General features: G+C 41.5%; 1 protein-coding gene and 1 long non-coding RNA gene across 2 annotated transcripts in view; one reads left to right on the top strand and one right to left on the bottom strand.

Moving 5' to 3' along the window:
- The window catches only part of LOC136993309 (transmembrane protein 164-like), a 26234-nt gene extending 13770 nt beyond the window's left edge, over positions 1–12464 (top strand). Inside the window, exons 4-6 of the mRNA XM_067304515.1 lie at positions 5936–6014; positions 11293–11393; positions 11788–12464. Coding sequence (XP_067160616.1) covers positions 5936–6014; positions 11293–11393; positions 11788–11994 — 387 coding nt within the window. The 3' untranslated portion in view covers positions 11995–12464. The remainder of the gene's footprint in view (positions 1–5935; positions 6015–11292; positions 11394–11787) is intronic.
- The window catches only part of LOC136993311 (uncharacterized), a 16511-nt gene extending 1018 nt beyond the window's left edge, over positions 1–15493 (bottom strand). Inside the window, exons 1-3 of the long non-coding RNA XR_010885597.1 lie at positions 15410–15493; positions 13425–13485; positions 2547–2710 (exon numbers count right to left, since the gene is read on the bottom strand). This is a non-coding gene — a long non-coding RNA (uncharacterized lncRNA). The remainder of the gene's footprint in view (positions 1–2546; positions 2711–13424; positions 13486–15409) is intronic.

The following is a 15493-nucleotide window of genomic DNA, read 5'->3' as shown; positions in this document are numbered from 1 at the left end:
CATCATTTTATGCCTCAACTTTTTATTTCAGTTTTGTGATATTTTAAGACATATATTTTACTGTATACATGGTTGATATAAAAAATTTGTATAGCTAGTTACATCTGTAAAGAGTTGTAATAGATAGTGTCTGGCAGAAAGTAAGAGCATGAGAAGCTGGACACCTGACCCAACTACTCATTTAAAAGTGGGGGAGGGAGATCATGCTTCTGGGCAGGTAGGTGGGAGAGAGTTCTGAGATCAGTGAGATCAAGGAAACAGGAGACTGTTGCTTCCCATCACCTTGAGAGATTGTACCAAACTGACATCTTCTATCTTGGACTCAGTTCTACAGATGCCTGATTGTGTCCCTAGAGTCATTACATGTAAGCTGGTTTGTACGATCAGATTGAGTGACCAGGAGACTGGGATGCCTTTTTATGAGATACAATAAACATCAAATCTAGCACTGGTCAAATAAGGAAAACACTAATAAAAGTTAAAATAAACGCATACCGTTGAGCTCAGCAGTGCATTGAACAACTGCATTTTCCTAACTTTCTTGGTCAGCTTCATCCTCTGTAGTGACAGGCCAAGAAAAAAATTCCCTCTCAAGTTAGCAGCGTTTGGGTATGTCATGAGTTGGAATCCTGGGGGTTTGCCCTAGCTGGATTTTCTGGCATTTGTATACTAGTAAAAATATAGTTGTTGTTCTTGTTTTGTTATGTTTCTGATCCCCTCCATCCCTGTAGCAAGGTGTTTTTCCTAGTCCTGTGTTCCACCATGTCTTAACTCTACTAATCTTCAGCACAAACAGATTCTCTTTATAAATCTCATGACTGTGCTTGTGCATGCTAACACTTCCCTTTGGTAGCAGATGCAGATTCTGATTCTCTCCCTCTGTGTATATATGCCCACCCTCATAGGATTAATTGAAAATGAGAACTAGATAAAACTGGATAGAACTGATCAATTAATGCTACCTTAAGGGATTATATTATAATTCTCTCTACTGACTGGATTGTGTAGACGATGGCAGATGCCTACTTGAAATTGAGATTAGGGTTTTTTGGGTGGGGGGGATGACACTCGTCAATATGTATTTGTATCAGTTACAGACAAGCAGGTGTATGGCAGGAAATCTGAATGCAACAAGCTGCCCCTAAAATATAAGAAAAGGAATTGTTGCAAATAAAATCTGGGGAAACTGGTTTAGACATTAGCACAGATGTCACACGGATGGGTGCCTGATACTTAGCTACAGCCCTGTTACTCACTTATTTTAAGTGGCTTTGCTGTTGACATTAATGCCAACATTAGCATATCTTTATTTTTGCCTCACTCAGGTATGTGGGAATCCCTTATCTGATCTATGCCAGGTGGACAAACTGGTGCCTGAGCTGTAAATTGGCTGAATAGTGTAACAGTAACTTGAGCCCTGGTCAACTTCTTGGCTACTTGCCAGTTTGGATGTCTGCTTGAGAAATGAGTCCTAGCAGGACTGGAAATAATCTGTTTTCTGAAGGCCACTTGTGTTTTTGTTTTGGATTTTGTTTTTCTTTTTAAAGACTTCCATGTCTGTCCTTAGACCATTCTCCTAAACTTCTCTGGCAGCTGTCTCTCCTCTGCCAAGTAAGTTATTTGCTATCCTGAGTATGTTGAGAAGTAACCAACATCTGTTACATGGGCCTAGTAGCTGTTTGCCCCATGATTTCTGCATTGTACAGCTATACACACACACACACACACACACACACACACACGCACACACACACAGCCCCTATCTCCCATTTCCCATATACTGTGGTTTGCTTTTCAGGTTAAATTTAAAAATCTGCTTGTGGTTTATTTGTGGATTACTGACCCTGTCTAGGAAACTAGTCCTTAATTATAAGTTATGAATCTGGGTTACTGACTGTGTCTAGGAAAGCTACTGGTACAGAATGCCAGTTGATGTTTCCTGCAGACACCTAGCCTTCCTGCTGGGTGTGCTATAGAAAAGGGCAGAGTTGAATGACTTTTGTCCCTTTTTCTGTCATACCCTGCAGTCTTTGTAGGGGATGGTGGAGGGAGAGTTCTTGCACAACACGGTGCTTGAGCTGTTGTTGCAAATATAAAACCAAGGAATAAATAATTAACAGAGGGAGGAGTACTGCTTTCAGAAAATAGAGCAAAGTAGCAACCTCCTATTCCACTGAAAACCAACTGCTGAGTTGAAGTGGGTTTACACTAGTTGCCACACTTTGCAGGGCAGGGAGGAACTCGCATCTAAATATCAGCACTTCGAATAGAGTTCAGCCCAGAAGCCTATAGTTTTGAAGAGCTTTTTCTAAATCTTAGTGCAGTCAATGGAAAGACCTAATTGTTTCCTTAGGGCAATAGCTGGTTTAAGTTAGGGCATCCGTTACGTGCTCAGAGGACTGCTGTTGATGGCTGTGACTTTTCTTGCTCAGATAAAAGACAGAGACGAGTTCTAATCCTTCATCACATAGTTTCTCTTTTCTGCAGTCTCACAAGCAGTAGAAGTGGCTGCTAAGAGTTTAGCTAGACCACTGAACGTAACTTACCTGTTCCTGGGATGAAAACTTACTGCCTGCTCACTATTTATTCTTGGTACGTCTCCAGTGAGCCCTTAGCAAGTCTCCTGGGAATGTGGCACTTTTGAATCTGCACCATACTGGGCTGATGTGGGGGCAAGCAGCAGATGTGGCTACTTTGAGCCGAACTCTTCCTGGAAAAACAAAACACCGTATATATCTTCTAACAAAAATTTCATCAGAAAACGTAAAAACTGAATAGTCTGAATGTTTATTTCAAAATATGCTAACATAGTACTCTGGATATGGTATGCCTGTTTGAAGAATTGTGTATGTCAGTATTAGGTTGTGTTTTGAACATAGCACGATTTTATACCAATGTTAAAACCAGTGACTGGACAATGAACAGATTTTTCTTCGAGTAGGAACCTTTAAAGGAAAAGAACCTATTATCTTGAGTAACAGGGCAGCCTGTACTCTGTGTTCATTTAGACTGTTAAGAGCCTAGAATATGAGTTAGTAGAAGAAATGGATAATTTGTCATTTTGTCTTGTACCTTTATTTGTTTTAATGCCCTGAGAAGGGAAACAAGGTGAAATGCAGGAAGAGTGATGCTAGCAGCCTGCAAGGGAGAGAGGAGTTTAGGGCAAACAGTCAGCAAACAGATTGAAAATTAATATACAGATTTCAGAGTGGTCCATCTTGGTAGTGAACATTCAGTGTTTCTGAATGTGGGGACGGGTGTGGATAAAGAAATATACCATCAAGACATTGGTCTGTTACTAGGGAATTCCTTGTTGCTCTTGAGAGTGGCTGCTGTGTTCCACCAAAGGCATCTGATGGGAGAAGACACGTCTGTTGGGGCCTGTGGCAAGGGTCTACTTTAGTTTGTTGGAGTCTGGATTTAGATCCTCATGGCCTTTGCAGCTGCATACCATCAAATGAATTGATGATGAATTAACTCAGGAGGCAGTATTCTGAGCTCCTTTGTGTTCTGTGAATAAGTGTTGCTTTGATTTTTGGATATCTCAAACTTGATCACATTCTAAACTGCTGATTTGTTTTCATGAAGAGGTTTTTAAAATCCTGGATTGACGGGTGATCCTTTCTGTGTTGTCTCCACTTGCAAATTCTTGTTGCACATTCAAGATACCTATCTGCTATCTGTGAATGAGTGTTTATAGATAAAACAATTTACACACCAGACCTTTAGAGCCGGATGAGTCAGTTGTTCTGTACCACTTTACAGTTAATCTTTTGTGTTTGTTCTTTTCTCTTTATTGTAGCCTGGCTGTACAGCTTGAGTGCCTGGCTGTACGGAGAAGTCTGCGTTGTCAGTTCCATGCCAGGAAATGCACTTGCATAATTAGCCGGGCCTCAGAACAATCAATCTTTCACAGCAAAAAAATGTAGTTTTGTTTTACACAAAAAGTTACTGTCCACACTACTGCGGCAAAGTAACTGTTACTCTGTTCTCAGAAGTGTCCTGAGTGTGATGTTTGTGTAACTGACCCTCACAACTCGGCGAGTGCAGAAGCCCTTATGAAACCACAGGATCCTAGAGAAGGCTCCTTGGCAGGGACTGAGTGCCTCGTGTTGTATTGTTTCTATTAGGAGCTATTGTTTCTGAAGTGTGCGTATTCCAGCTGGGAGAGGTACAGGGATTTTTTTCCATTACTAAAGCTGCGTTAGCCTCTTTTCAAATCTTCTTGTTTGATTTCCTTATTTTGCCCTAGGTGTCTTTCAACAGGTAATACAGGAGACAAAAGAAAGATTAATATTGAAGAAACTTCAGGATTTCTGTGAAGTTCTTGCTTTTGCATACTATTATCTTGGTTGGTTTTATGTTTTGATACAGAATACTTGGAGCAAGTTAACCCAACAGCTTGTATGGAAGATCCTTTAGCTTACTCTCCCAAGAGTTGGCTGAACATGTTGGAGTTTGCAATCAGGACACTGATAGTGTTTAAAGTATTCAGCTGGGGGATGCCAGGACTAATGGAATCCAGCTGTTGGGTTTAACAGCTTTTACATTCAAAATTGGATTTAAAAAAATTGTAGACTTTAAAACATCACTGTAGTATTTACCTGCTCTTTATTGACTTATTTAGGAAGAAAATTGAACTGTTTCCATCTCTGACTTCTGCTGATGCAGATTTTTTTTTTTGTGGGGGTTTTGTTTTTTTTTTTTTTTTTTTTTTTTTTTTTTTGAACAGACAAGCCATGATAGTAATACTTGCATCCGGAGTCACTTTAGCATTTTAGCATTTAAAATGAGCCTGCGTTTAAGCCAAAGCTAATGATTTGGCTTTGCATTATTCCTGTGAGATTTCAGACTCAAGTAAGGGTATTGTCCAATTTTCACATCTGAAATATATTAGAAAAGTATGTCTTTTCAGCCTTTTAAGTGAACTGCAACAACAACTTGGATTCTGAAGTTTGAATCTGAATTTTTCCTGCCATTGTTCAATTTTAAATGTGTTATGGTCTAGTTTGAACCTTTTTTTTTTTTTTGTAACAAATGGATATAGACAAAAACACTTACAGGAGATGGGAATAACTTTCAGATATAGTGTATTACTTTTTCTAACTCGTACAGAGCTAGAATTAGAATTAGTTGGGCTCTGGTTCAGGTTAATTTTAGAACAGTATTATTTTAGCACAGTCTGTCTGACCTCTCCTGTGAGAGGTAACATGAATTCAACTAAACAGACAAATGTCTAACAGTAATTTCTCAAAAGTTGTTAGTGGTAAATCAGGTATTGCTCATCTGCTAACAGGTAACTTGTTTATATGCATTCTTCTGCAGCTTGAAGATTGACTGGTATTCGTCTATTTTGAATTTTGTTGGTTTTAAGAGAAGCGCAGTAGTTTTGCACATGTGTGCAGTTTGCTAAATCAGGTCTTTTGAAAATTTTTGCACAGGCTCTCCCAGCAATAACTTATTTTTCATTACAATGATTTTAAAATATCTGCTTTATAGCCTTCTATCACTTGCAAGCTAGCAGTTAACTTTTTTTGTAAATAGGCTGCTGCCATGTGGGGGGGTGTTTGATTACTTTGCTTTTTTGCATTGTTGTTGGTAATTTATGCTAACTAGGAAAAGGAAGAGAGCAAGCTTATGTTATCTTATGTTATTCCTCCTTTATTGTGCTGCTGGCTAATTTTGCGAATTCTCTGCTAGAAGCACTGTATTGTGTTAGCGGCAAGGAGGATGGGACGGGTACAGATAGCTGCGTTTTCAAAGCACTGACCATTAATGTCTGTCATCACTTTGTTAATATACACAGGTGACAGAAGAACTTAAATGAAGGGATTCTTGTGGGGCATGAGGAGCAGTTTTCCTTCTTAAAAATGGTTCCTTGTGACTCAGGTGTTAATAATGAAAAATATTTACAAATGTTTTCCTTATTCCTCAGCTCCCATTTGAAATGGAAATTTACTACATCCAGCATGTGATGCTCTATGTTGTGCCCATCTATCTGCTGCGGAAAGGAGGTAGGTTGGCACTTTGCCCTTTGTATGTTGAATTCGTCCCACCCAATGGAACAAGATGTGCCTAATGGCTACCACAAATTTTGCTCTTTTTCTTGAAGTATATATTACTCTTTTGTATGTTGTTACTTAATAGCTTCTGGTGATATGTTGGAGTTCCATCCTGGATAACAGCGTCAGGCCCTGAATTAGGGGAATAAAAAGATGGTCTTTTGCCCAAAGGCTTATGTTGTTTTCAAGACTTTTGCCTTCTTGGATGTTTCTTGGGAAGTACTGCACCTTAAACTGAGCTGAAAAGATCTCTTTTTATCATTAGATCCCAGGTAAATATTAATCAGCTAGTTAGATAATTTCTTGGAATTTTGAAGCTCTAATGAATTGTAGTGGCACACATTAGTAAAATAGGCTAGCTTGCTTGTTGTCTGCTCAAACAGGATTACTATCTTGCATTCACTTTACTGTACTGTTGCAGTAAGTGTGGGAATCCTAAACCATTGCGCCGACAGGGGGTTTTCTAATCATCACCCCGAGAAGGTAATGTAGAACGTATTCCTCAAGCGCGATGCTTTGTCCCCCTCTAGTGTTGATGTGCCCTCAGCCGCATTGTCCAGCAGAGCTGCATTGTTTCATTTAGGAAATAGAAGCTCATAATGCATGGTCTGGATGTTCAGTAGCTTCAATTGACAACCTAGGGATGTGATGCCAAGCAGTGGGATACAATTTAGCACATGCTCAGAACAAATTCAGCCTGTTTCATTCTGGTGAATCTCTTGTGTTTTACAGCAGCAGCCGCCACTTATAATCCTTTGCGCTTACTATACTATAAGTTTGTAACCTTCTTTTTGTTCTTGACTATTGAGTGAAGTGAAGTAAAAAATGATCCAAAGAAAAAGTGAAGTACGGTAATTCAGAGATCATTCTGTTTGTCTCTTGTTAGTGAAATATGCCAGCCACATATTTGTGCTGTGAGCAAATGGTATCATTCCACAATGGTATGGAATAAGAGTTAATATGTGGCTACTCCTTAGCAGTAGAGTTCAGGTGATAATCCTTCTTACAGTTTGAGATCTCCAGCATATGGAGCAATCTGATGTGTGAACAGATGTACCTGAAGTTCCAGGAATATCCTTTATGCTTAATCAGAGGCCTCTGTATCAGTGTCACTTCAGTGTCAAACAGCGTCGTTGTATGGTTCGGACATATTAGACTGCAGGGGGAGCTAAGTCTCCAGCATCCTCTTTGTTAAAATGGGTGTGCAAAATTCACAATTCAAACCCAGGTTGTCCACACTGTGGAGAGAGTAAACTGATTTGGTTGTATTTTGGGCAGGGGAAAAAAATAAATCTCCGCTTGCAATCAAAAGAAGAGTAATTTTCTACTACCTTATGCTTAGATGGAAATACAAAAGAGTATTAGTTTCTGTTAAATTCTGTAAAGATTTTCACAAGCCTATTTTTTGAGAAGTTTGAATAAAAATAAATAATTAGTAAGGACACTAGAACTAGCACAAGACTTCATGGGGGAAAAAGTATAAAAGAAATGTAGTCTCTGTTCCTTGTTGATCTTTAGATTTTAAAGCCACACTTCCATTGCCTAGATGACAAAATTAACTATTTGACTTGTCCAAGGTCACATGAGTTCTTATTGCAGAAGCAGATGATGAACCCAAATCTCCTGAATCCATATTAAGTCCTTCCCAACAGCGCTACTGAAATAATAAAGTTTAAACTGAAATATCCATTACCATGCTATTTCAACACAAGAGCAAATATACAGCCTACTTGGATGCCCCTGATCTGGAATGGTCTCAACTGTCTGGGGCATGAGCGTTTCTGAGAATGAGATTAGTGCCAGACTGGCAGTCGGATTAAACTTTTTTGAATGTGCTTAACATACCGTATAAGAACTGCCTGTGATTCGTAGTGAATAGAGAGATGGTGAAGCTCACCGCTACATATCGAAATTGATTTCCCATGTGAGCAGCAAATAGCTTGTGACAAACCCACCGCAGGCCGTTCAAACAACCTCTCAGTTGGATCTCAGTTTTCCTTTTTGTATGCCGTTGTTAACAGACTGTGTGCTAAGGAAAGTAGATCACCCTGGCCTGTTAAACAGTCATCTGTTGAATAGCACTGTTGCAGAGAGGTAGAATCTGTAGCGATTATTTATCTAATGAGAAATGTTCACAGAATATCCCAGATATGAATTTAAAATTAGTATCCCAAAACACATGTGGGAATCCAGATCGCTCTGAAATGTTTCTGTGTGGAGGTCGTTGTTTCCTTTTTGTCCCTCGATGTCTGGATAATGACACTGCTGAATATCATACTATTGTTTTCAGGATTGTGAAGTCTAGCAAGCGAGGGGGATTTTCTATTATTTGGTGAGATCAGAAGTCTGTGGAGTGTGAGAGTAACTATTTTTTTTTTTAATTTTGCAAGGAAAAAAAAGAGGATGTAGTAGTGCAAAATTCTTAGCTGGAAGAACCTGAACAGCTCTCCTAAGTGTCTGCTGAAACATGATTCTCTGACTAGATTGTTCGAGCTGGATACGAGAAACATGGGTTCAAAGCCAAACTATGCCATTGCTCTGCTTTGTAATCTTGGGCAATTTACTTAATCTCTTAAAGACTGCATTCTTCCTCCAAGCCTGTTTCATAGCTAGGACCACTTGTCTATTTTAGAGTTTTACACATTGCCTAGTGAAACAATGTAGGCCCCTAAGTTGTCCCCCAAATATCAAGGTCTCTGAATCCTAGCTTTTCTGAATGTTTACCTCTTTAGTCTAGTACCATCTGTTCTCAGGCTTTATAGAATACTTCTGAAATAACATAAGTAAATGTCAACCAGGTGAGTTCATGTGAAAACAAATATGGTATAGCACTACTCTGCCAGTTCCTGGGAGCTGTTTTAGATAGCTTAACTTATTTAAGTATTATTTTGTATATTGCATCTAGGTTAAAAATGCACCTAAAACTGCAAAGACAACACTAAAAACTTTGCAAGTCAAATGACGTTTTCTTTACAGCTGGGGAGGCAGCACAAAAGTTTATGTATAGCTTGACCAGGTCACTTAAAGTTGGTACTTTGGTAATAGAGCTGTGGTCGCTTAAGCTCTGACACCAAAGCTACTTGCTTCCTCTCTCACTATCTATCATGAAAAACCATACGTCAGGTGGTATCATGTATCTGCCATCTTACCGACGTTTTCAGGTAGCAGAGTTTAATTAATATCATTGCTATTTAAGTAAAGCTTTCTGTACTGGTTTGTAAACAGGATACCCCCCAGCTCTTAGATCATACTTGCTAAGTATGTTAGAAGTATTAGACGAGTCTGAATTTTCTCCCTTTAACTACAGAGGACTCCGTTATTCATATCAAGTTCACTTTTAACTTTGGATTTTGCTTGTAGTTCAGACACTTCCTCTGACCTTCATCCGCCCGCTGGAAAAGAACTCTTATAAGCTGCCTTACGCTTTCAAAGTAGCTTCCCTGCTCCTCTTTGTCATGGCTGCATCAAATCACAGGTTGGTTACTAACACATGGTATGCAATTGTATTTTGGGTAAAATTACAGTAATGTTGTTGTTTATTAAAGTCACAGTGAGAGCGATTGATATATGGGGTGCATACGTGTGCTGTCATTCAAGTATACCACCAACTTCTTGCTCTTTCCTGACTAGGAACGGAGCCGCTATGTTATTTTCAGTGGACAATGGATAGCTCTACTGCTTTAGAATGTAAAGTGTAGGTAATTTTGGGAAGAATATTGTAACTTTCAGAAATTTCTCTTTAAATTACATTGATTTTGCTGTAGCTACCTGGCATGACAGCCAAAATTACAGAAAAATAAATGCAGGAAAGGATTGTAAAAGGGCAATAAGGATGGAGAAAGCAGTCCTCTGGTGGTTTTAAAACAGAGAGCATGCATGACTGAATGGTGGTGCGGTGAAGCAGGGAAAAGGAGTTATTTGCCTTTTTCTTCATAAGATACCGTACATAGGCATACTCATACCAGCTTTAGTGTAGTGAGTAGTCATAGCTACCTACACATGTGCATAGTTATTCTCAGTCTCCAGTAGGCTTGTACAGCCTATGCTGAAGTCTATTGAATCTTTATGGTTATTGCTGAATGTGCTAGCTAGTGAAGGGTAATATGAATATGCCCGTCTCTGCCACAAGGCATCCTTTGAGTGATGAATATACGTGTCAACATTTGATAATATCTAACAGGGCAGAGAGCAGGCAAAGGCAGATAAAAATGACAGTGTATTTTTATAGTTGTCTGAAAGTCTACAACTTTTTACAGAGTCTGAACAGCATGACAGTGTGCATCTTTTTTGTGTGTGTGTCCCTAGGTTATTAAAGTCATAAGGAAAGTAATATTTTCCCCACATCTTATTAACGTGTCTGTTAGTAAGACTGACAACTCTGTAAGCTGTTTCTGTTCTCGCTATATGTGTGACTATTTAATTCTAAAAATAGTCTTGCATCTGAAGGTACTTTTATTAGAGTATTCTTACTTCTTTGGTAAACTCTAGATCATGTGACATTGTGTTTTTTTCACTAAATTGCCAAAGCTCATTTTCAGGAGGAGAGGCCCAAAATACTGTGGTACCTGCTGCTTCATTTGAGGGGGACAAATACTTTACAGCATCTGTGATATCTACTGAACATAAAATTGTTTATAGGGTATATCTGAGAGTATCTCCACAGCAATTTTCACTTAAGAGCATGGTCTGTCACTAATGGATTGACTACTTTATAAAGGTTTTCTGTTCCTGTGCATTATTGGTGCAAATTACTTGAATAGATGTCAACCAACAATAAAATAGGAAATGGCTATCAAGCCACACTCCAGTACAGGACTGCGCAGTAGTTGCCACTACCTGGGTTAGTTCTGTGCATGCTAAAGTCATAGCTCCCATAACGAGCAGGTGTCTGAGTACGATTAACAACCTGCTTTTAGATACATTTAGTACTTCTGTGTTAGAAGGAAAAATTAGGTAAATGAGGTGAAAATCACTGGTGTTGGTGGAAAATAGGCAAGCTTAATGAGCTAATACACTGTACGTTTTAATGCTGGAGCAGAAGGAGGGAAGAAACTGATCCAGATGCTCCAGGTAAGAAGTAAGGTTCTCAAATATTAATTACTATAACAGTAGTCACTAGGTTATCAGCTAAAACCAGATACCCCAACATCTAGAGGAGAAAAGAGGATTTTCCATGAGTGTTTGGACACAGTAATTCAGCTGAATACTAATGTATTCCTTTCTTTTCAAGGCATCTACACTCCAGAACCACTCTCCAATTTCTGGTGGGCTCTTCTGTCTACTGGGCTTATGTTCGTATATCATTTTAGCATCTTGCAGATTCTGGGATTGGTAAGTAAATGTGCATTAGTACATGGATAGTTTGCAGGTACATTCAAAGTAAAAACACTCACTAGTTTTTCAAAGTGTTCAGATTCCCATGGATAAAATTACTTGAATACAAATTTTTAATTGCACATCCTAATGGCCATTTGTATCTCATGTTTCACAAGTAGTGGCAAAACCTTGTATAAATCAGCTATGCACGTGTATAAATCCATCTCTTAAATGCACAACTGCCTTCAGATCTGCTTTCCTTCTGAAAGCTGGCCTACTGATGGTGAACAAAGGATTGCCAGCTAAACACTTTTGATTACTCTGGTAATTTGAAAATTACCATTTTAGGTGTCTGAATCAGTGCAACACAAAATGTTACTAATTTATAAATCTGTTGTCCTTTTCCTAGGTCACAGAAGTGAATTTGAACAACATGTTATGCCCAGCCATCTCGGACCCTTTTTATGGGCGCTGGTATCGAATCTGGGCATCTGGACATCAGACTGTCATGACTATGACTCATGGGAAACTTGTAATCCTACTGTTTTACAGCGCCGTCCCCATCTTTAAATGTAGCGTGGACTTGTTTAGATTCCCCACTAAGAAAACAGACTGAAATTTCTCCTCAGGGAATAGGTACATACAGGAAGCAGAGACACCTATACTCATACTGGAAAAGAAAGAGGAGGGATGAGAGGACTGTGTGTTTATACTTCTTCCCACAGTTTATTGCCTCAAAAACACCTCTGTAATCAAGTGAGTGTTTTAACTGCTGTTTCTCACTGTTAATTGCCAATGGCAAAATTAGTGGCCTTATTCTGGAAATGGTCCGTGTTTTATACATTTTGTGTAGATTACAGTAGAATCTTGCGAAGCCACCCTTTAAAATTAGGCCCAGGATCTGTCCACATTCCAGCAAAGAGAGTGTCAGTGCTGCCTCGTTTTATGACTTTTTTTCTACTAAATATCAGTACACTTACATCCCGGAATAGGAGATAAAGCTGAATTATAACTCATCACTGATAAGAACAGAGCATATCTTGAAGTACATCATCCTAGCTTAACTCTTAGTGCTTGAATGTTGTCAAATGGTCACAGTGAAGAAATGTACACTGACTCTCCCAGTGACAAGTGTGAAACAATGAGGTTCTACTGTATTTTCATTAAGCTGCTTGAAAATATGGGAGAATAACAACAATAACTTGTTGCAACAATATTTGTAACAACAAAAATTGTTGCAAACAAAAACTATGTTTTAATCGGCTACTTTATTTATAAGCTGCTGTAGATTAATATCCAACTAGGTCCCATTTGTCTTAAAGCTTTGGAGATGTTTTTGAGTGACTGGAAAAACACCAGGTTGAAACTATTTCAAAAAGCCGTGTAACATCTAGGCTGAAATAGGTATTTCATCCACTGTTCCGACCTGCCTTTGAACAAGATGGTTATTGACATTTAGCTTAGATTGGAGCGGGAGTAGAGATACAAAGTGCAATGCGAACATCCAATTTTTTTTTTTAAACTTACTAGCTTTTGAAACATTCCTGCTCTGTGCTCTGCACTGACCTCAGTAGAGTGGTTAGTGAGGGAACAAAATTAAATTATTTTCTCTCTGCAGCTCTAATATGCTCTGTATACAGATTTAGAAGTATAGGTATAAAAAGCAGAGTTAAATCAGTCCACCCTCTACTGGAGAGGCAGTGTTCCAGTTTACTAGTATGATTGCATTTATATGAAGAGATAGCACTAAATTTCTTGTTGACACGTTTTGGAGTAGAATGGGATGCAAGTAGAGAGCATTATAAACAGTCAGCTGGTGAACCTCTTCAGCTCTGCCACGTCCAGAGGGGGAAAGGGCTGCGCGGCAAGATGGGAACTCGTGACCTGTAGCTATTCCGATAGTTAGTTTTAAGGCCATTGTTTGTGCAGACTATTGTATTTCAGGGCTGCAGGAATTTTGTTGTACAGACGTTTGTTGCAATTTATAGATTCTTTTCATTGCATTGTCATGGCTGTGACTTGTAAGATAAAACAAAACCACCATACCTCCTCCTTCAGCTCAGTCACCTGAAGATATATTCTGGAGTTAAGGTACAGTCACGCATACCTCAAGAAGAAAAGTAAGAATGATAAGCGTGGTGGGTTTTTTTTCTTTCCTGTTTTAAAAGAGCAAAATTTTCATTGGAGAGAGAGCAAATGGCTTCTCCAAATATTTTAACTCCACTTGATTTAAAAAAAAAACAAAAAACCCCCAAACTTGAATCGGGAGTGCTTTGCCCCATGTTCTAATTTACAAACTGCTTTCTGGCTTGCTTCCGTGCCTGGCTGTAAAATACAGGCACACACACACACACACACTCTGCCTTCCCCCCAGCTACTGTTAAGTTTATCTTGTTTTATTTATTTACTTAAGAAATTTGCAAAATGCCTTGAATTGGATTAAATCCGGTTTAGGAAGAATGTTTGGCGTTGCATTAAATTTTGCAGCATTGGCATTTATTGATTTTTTTTTTTTAATTTTAGTTACTATTATTTGAAGAACCATTCCTGTTTCCTCATCTGTTCTAAAAAATACTGTAGCTACTGGAAAAATTTGAGCAACAAAAAGAGAAGCGGCCTCCCCCCCTTGGCCTCTCCCCCCCTCTACTCCCTCCCCCCTTCCCTCCTTTCTTCCCTTTCTTCCCTTTCTTCCCTTTCTTCCCTTTCTTCCCTTTCTTCCCTTTCTTCCCTTTCTTCCCTTTCTTCCCTTTCTTCCCTTTCTTCCCTTTCTTCCCTTTCTTCCCTTCCCCCTTTCTTCCCCCTTTCTTCCCCCTTTCTTCCCCCTTTCTTCCCCCTTTCTTCCCCCTTTCTTCCCCCTTTCTTCCCCCTTCCCTTCTTCCCCCTTCCCTTCTTCCCCCTTCCCTTCTTCCCCCTTCCCTTCTTTCTTTCTTTCTTTCGCACACACACACGCACACATGCACACCCTCTTTCTCGCGCGTGGGCCATTGCTCTCTCTCTCGCGCGCGCTGGCTCTTGCCCCCTCTCTCTCGCGCGCGCCAGCTTTTGCCCCCTCTCTCTCGCGCGCGCCAGCTTTTGCCCCCTCTCTCTCTCTCTCGCGCCCCGGCTCTTGCCCCCTCTCTCTCTCTCATGCGCGCCGGCTCTTGCCCCCTCTCTCTTGCGCGTGCACTGGCTCTTGCCCCCTCTCTCTCTCTCTCGCGTGCCCCGGCTCTTGCCCCCTCTCTCTCTCTCGCGTGCCCCGGCTCTTGCCCCCTCTCTCTCTCTCTCTCTCTCGCGCCGGCTCTTGCCCCCTCTCTCTCTCTCTCTCTCTCGCGCCGGCTCTTGCCCCCCCTCTCTCTCTCTCGCACGCGCCGGCTCTTGCCCCCTCTCTCTCTCTAACGCGCGCCTGCTCTTGCCCCCTCTCACTCTCTCTCTCGCGCGTGCCGGCTCTTGCCCCCTCTCTCTCTCTCGCGCGCGCCGGCTCTTGCCCCCTCTCTCTCTCTCTCTCTCTCTCTCGCGCCGGCTCTTGCCCCCCCCCCTCTCTCTCTCTCTCTCGCGCTGGCTCTTGCCCCCTCTCTCTCTCTAACGCGCGCCGGGTCTTGCCCCCTCTCTCTCTAACGCGCGCCCCGGCTCTTGCCCCCTCTCTCTCTCGCGCGCGCGCGCCGGCTCTTGCCCCCCCCCTCTCTCGCGCGCCCCGGCTCTTGCCCCCCCTCTCTCTCGCGCGCCCCGGCTCTTGCCCCCTCTTTCTCGCGCGCAGCGCGCCGGCTCTTGCCCCCCCTCTCTCTCGCGCGCCCCGGCTCTTGCCCCCCCTCTCTCTCTCGCGCACGCCCCGGCTCTTGCCCCCCCTCTCTCTCTCGCGCGCGTGCCGGCTCTTGCCCCCCCCCCTCTCTCTCGCGCGCGCCCCGGCTCTTGCCCCCTCTCTCTCTCGCGCGCGCCGGCTCTTGCCCCCTCTCTCTCTCTCGCGCGCGCCCCAGCTCTTGCCCCCTCTCTTTCTCCCACACATGCCCTCTCTTGCCCCCTCACCCTCTTGCATGCGCCCTCTCTCGTGCGCTCACTTTCTCGCATGCGTTCTCTCTCGTGCACTCACTCTCTCTCCCTCTCTCTCTCTCTCTCTCTCCCTCCCTCCCCCTTTCTCCCTC

The sequence above is a fragment of the Apteryx mantelli genome, chromosome 13 (assembly GCF_036417845.1).
Source record: "Apteryx mantelli isolate bAptMan1 chromosome 13, bAptMan1.hap1, whole genome shotgun sequence".
Lineage (NCBI taxonomy): Eukaryota > Metazoa > Chordata > Aves > Apterygiformes > Apterygidae > Apteryx > Apteryx mantelli.
This window is presented reverse-complemented; position numbering and strand designations above follow the sequence as displayed.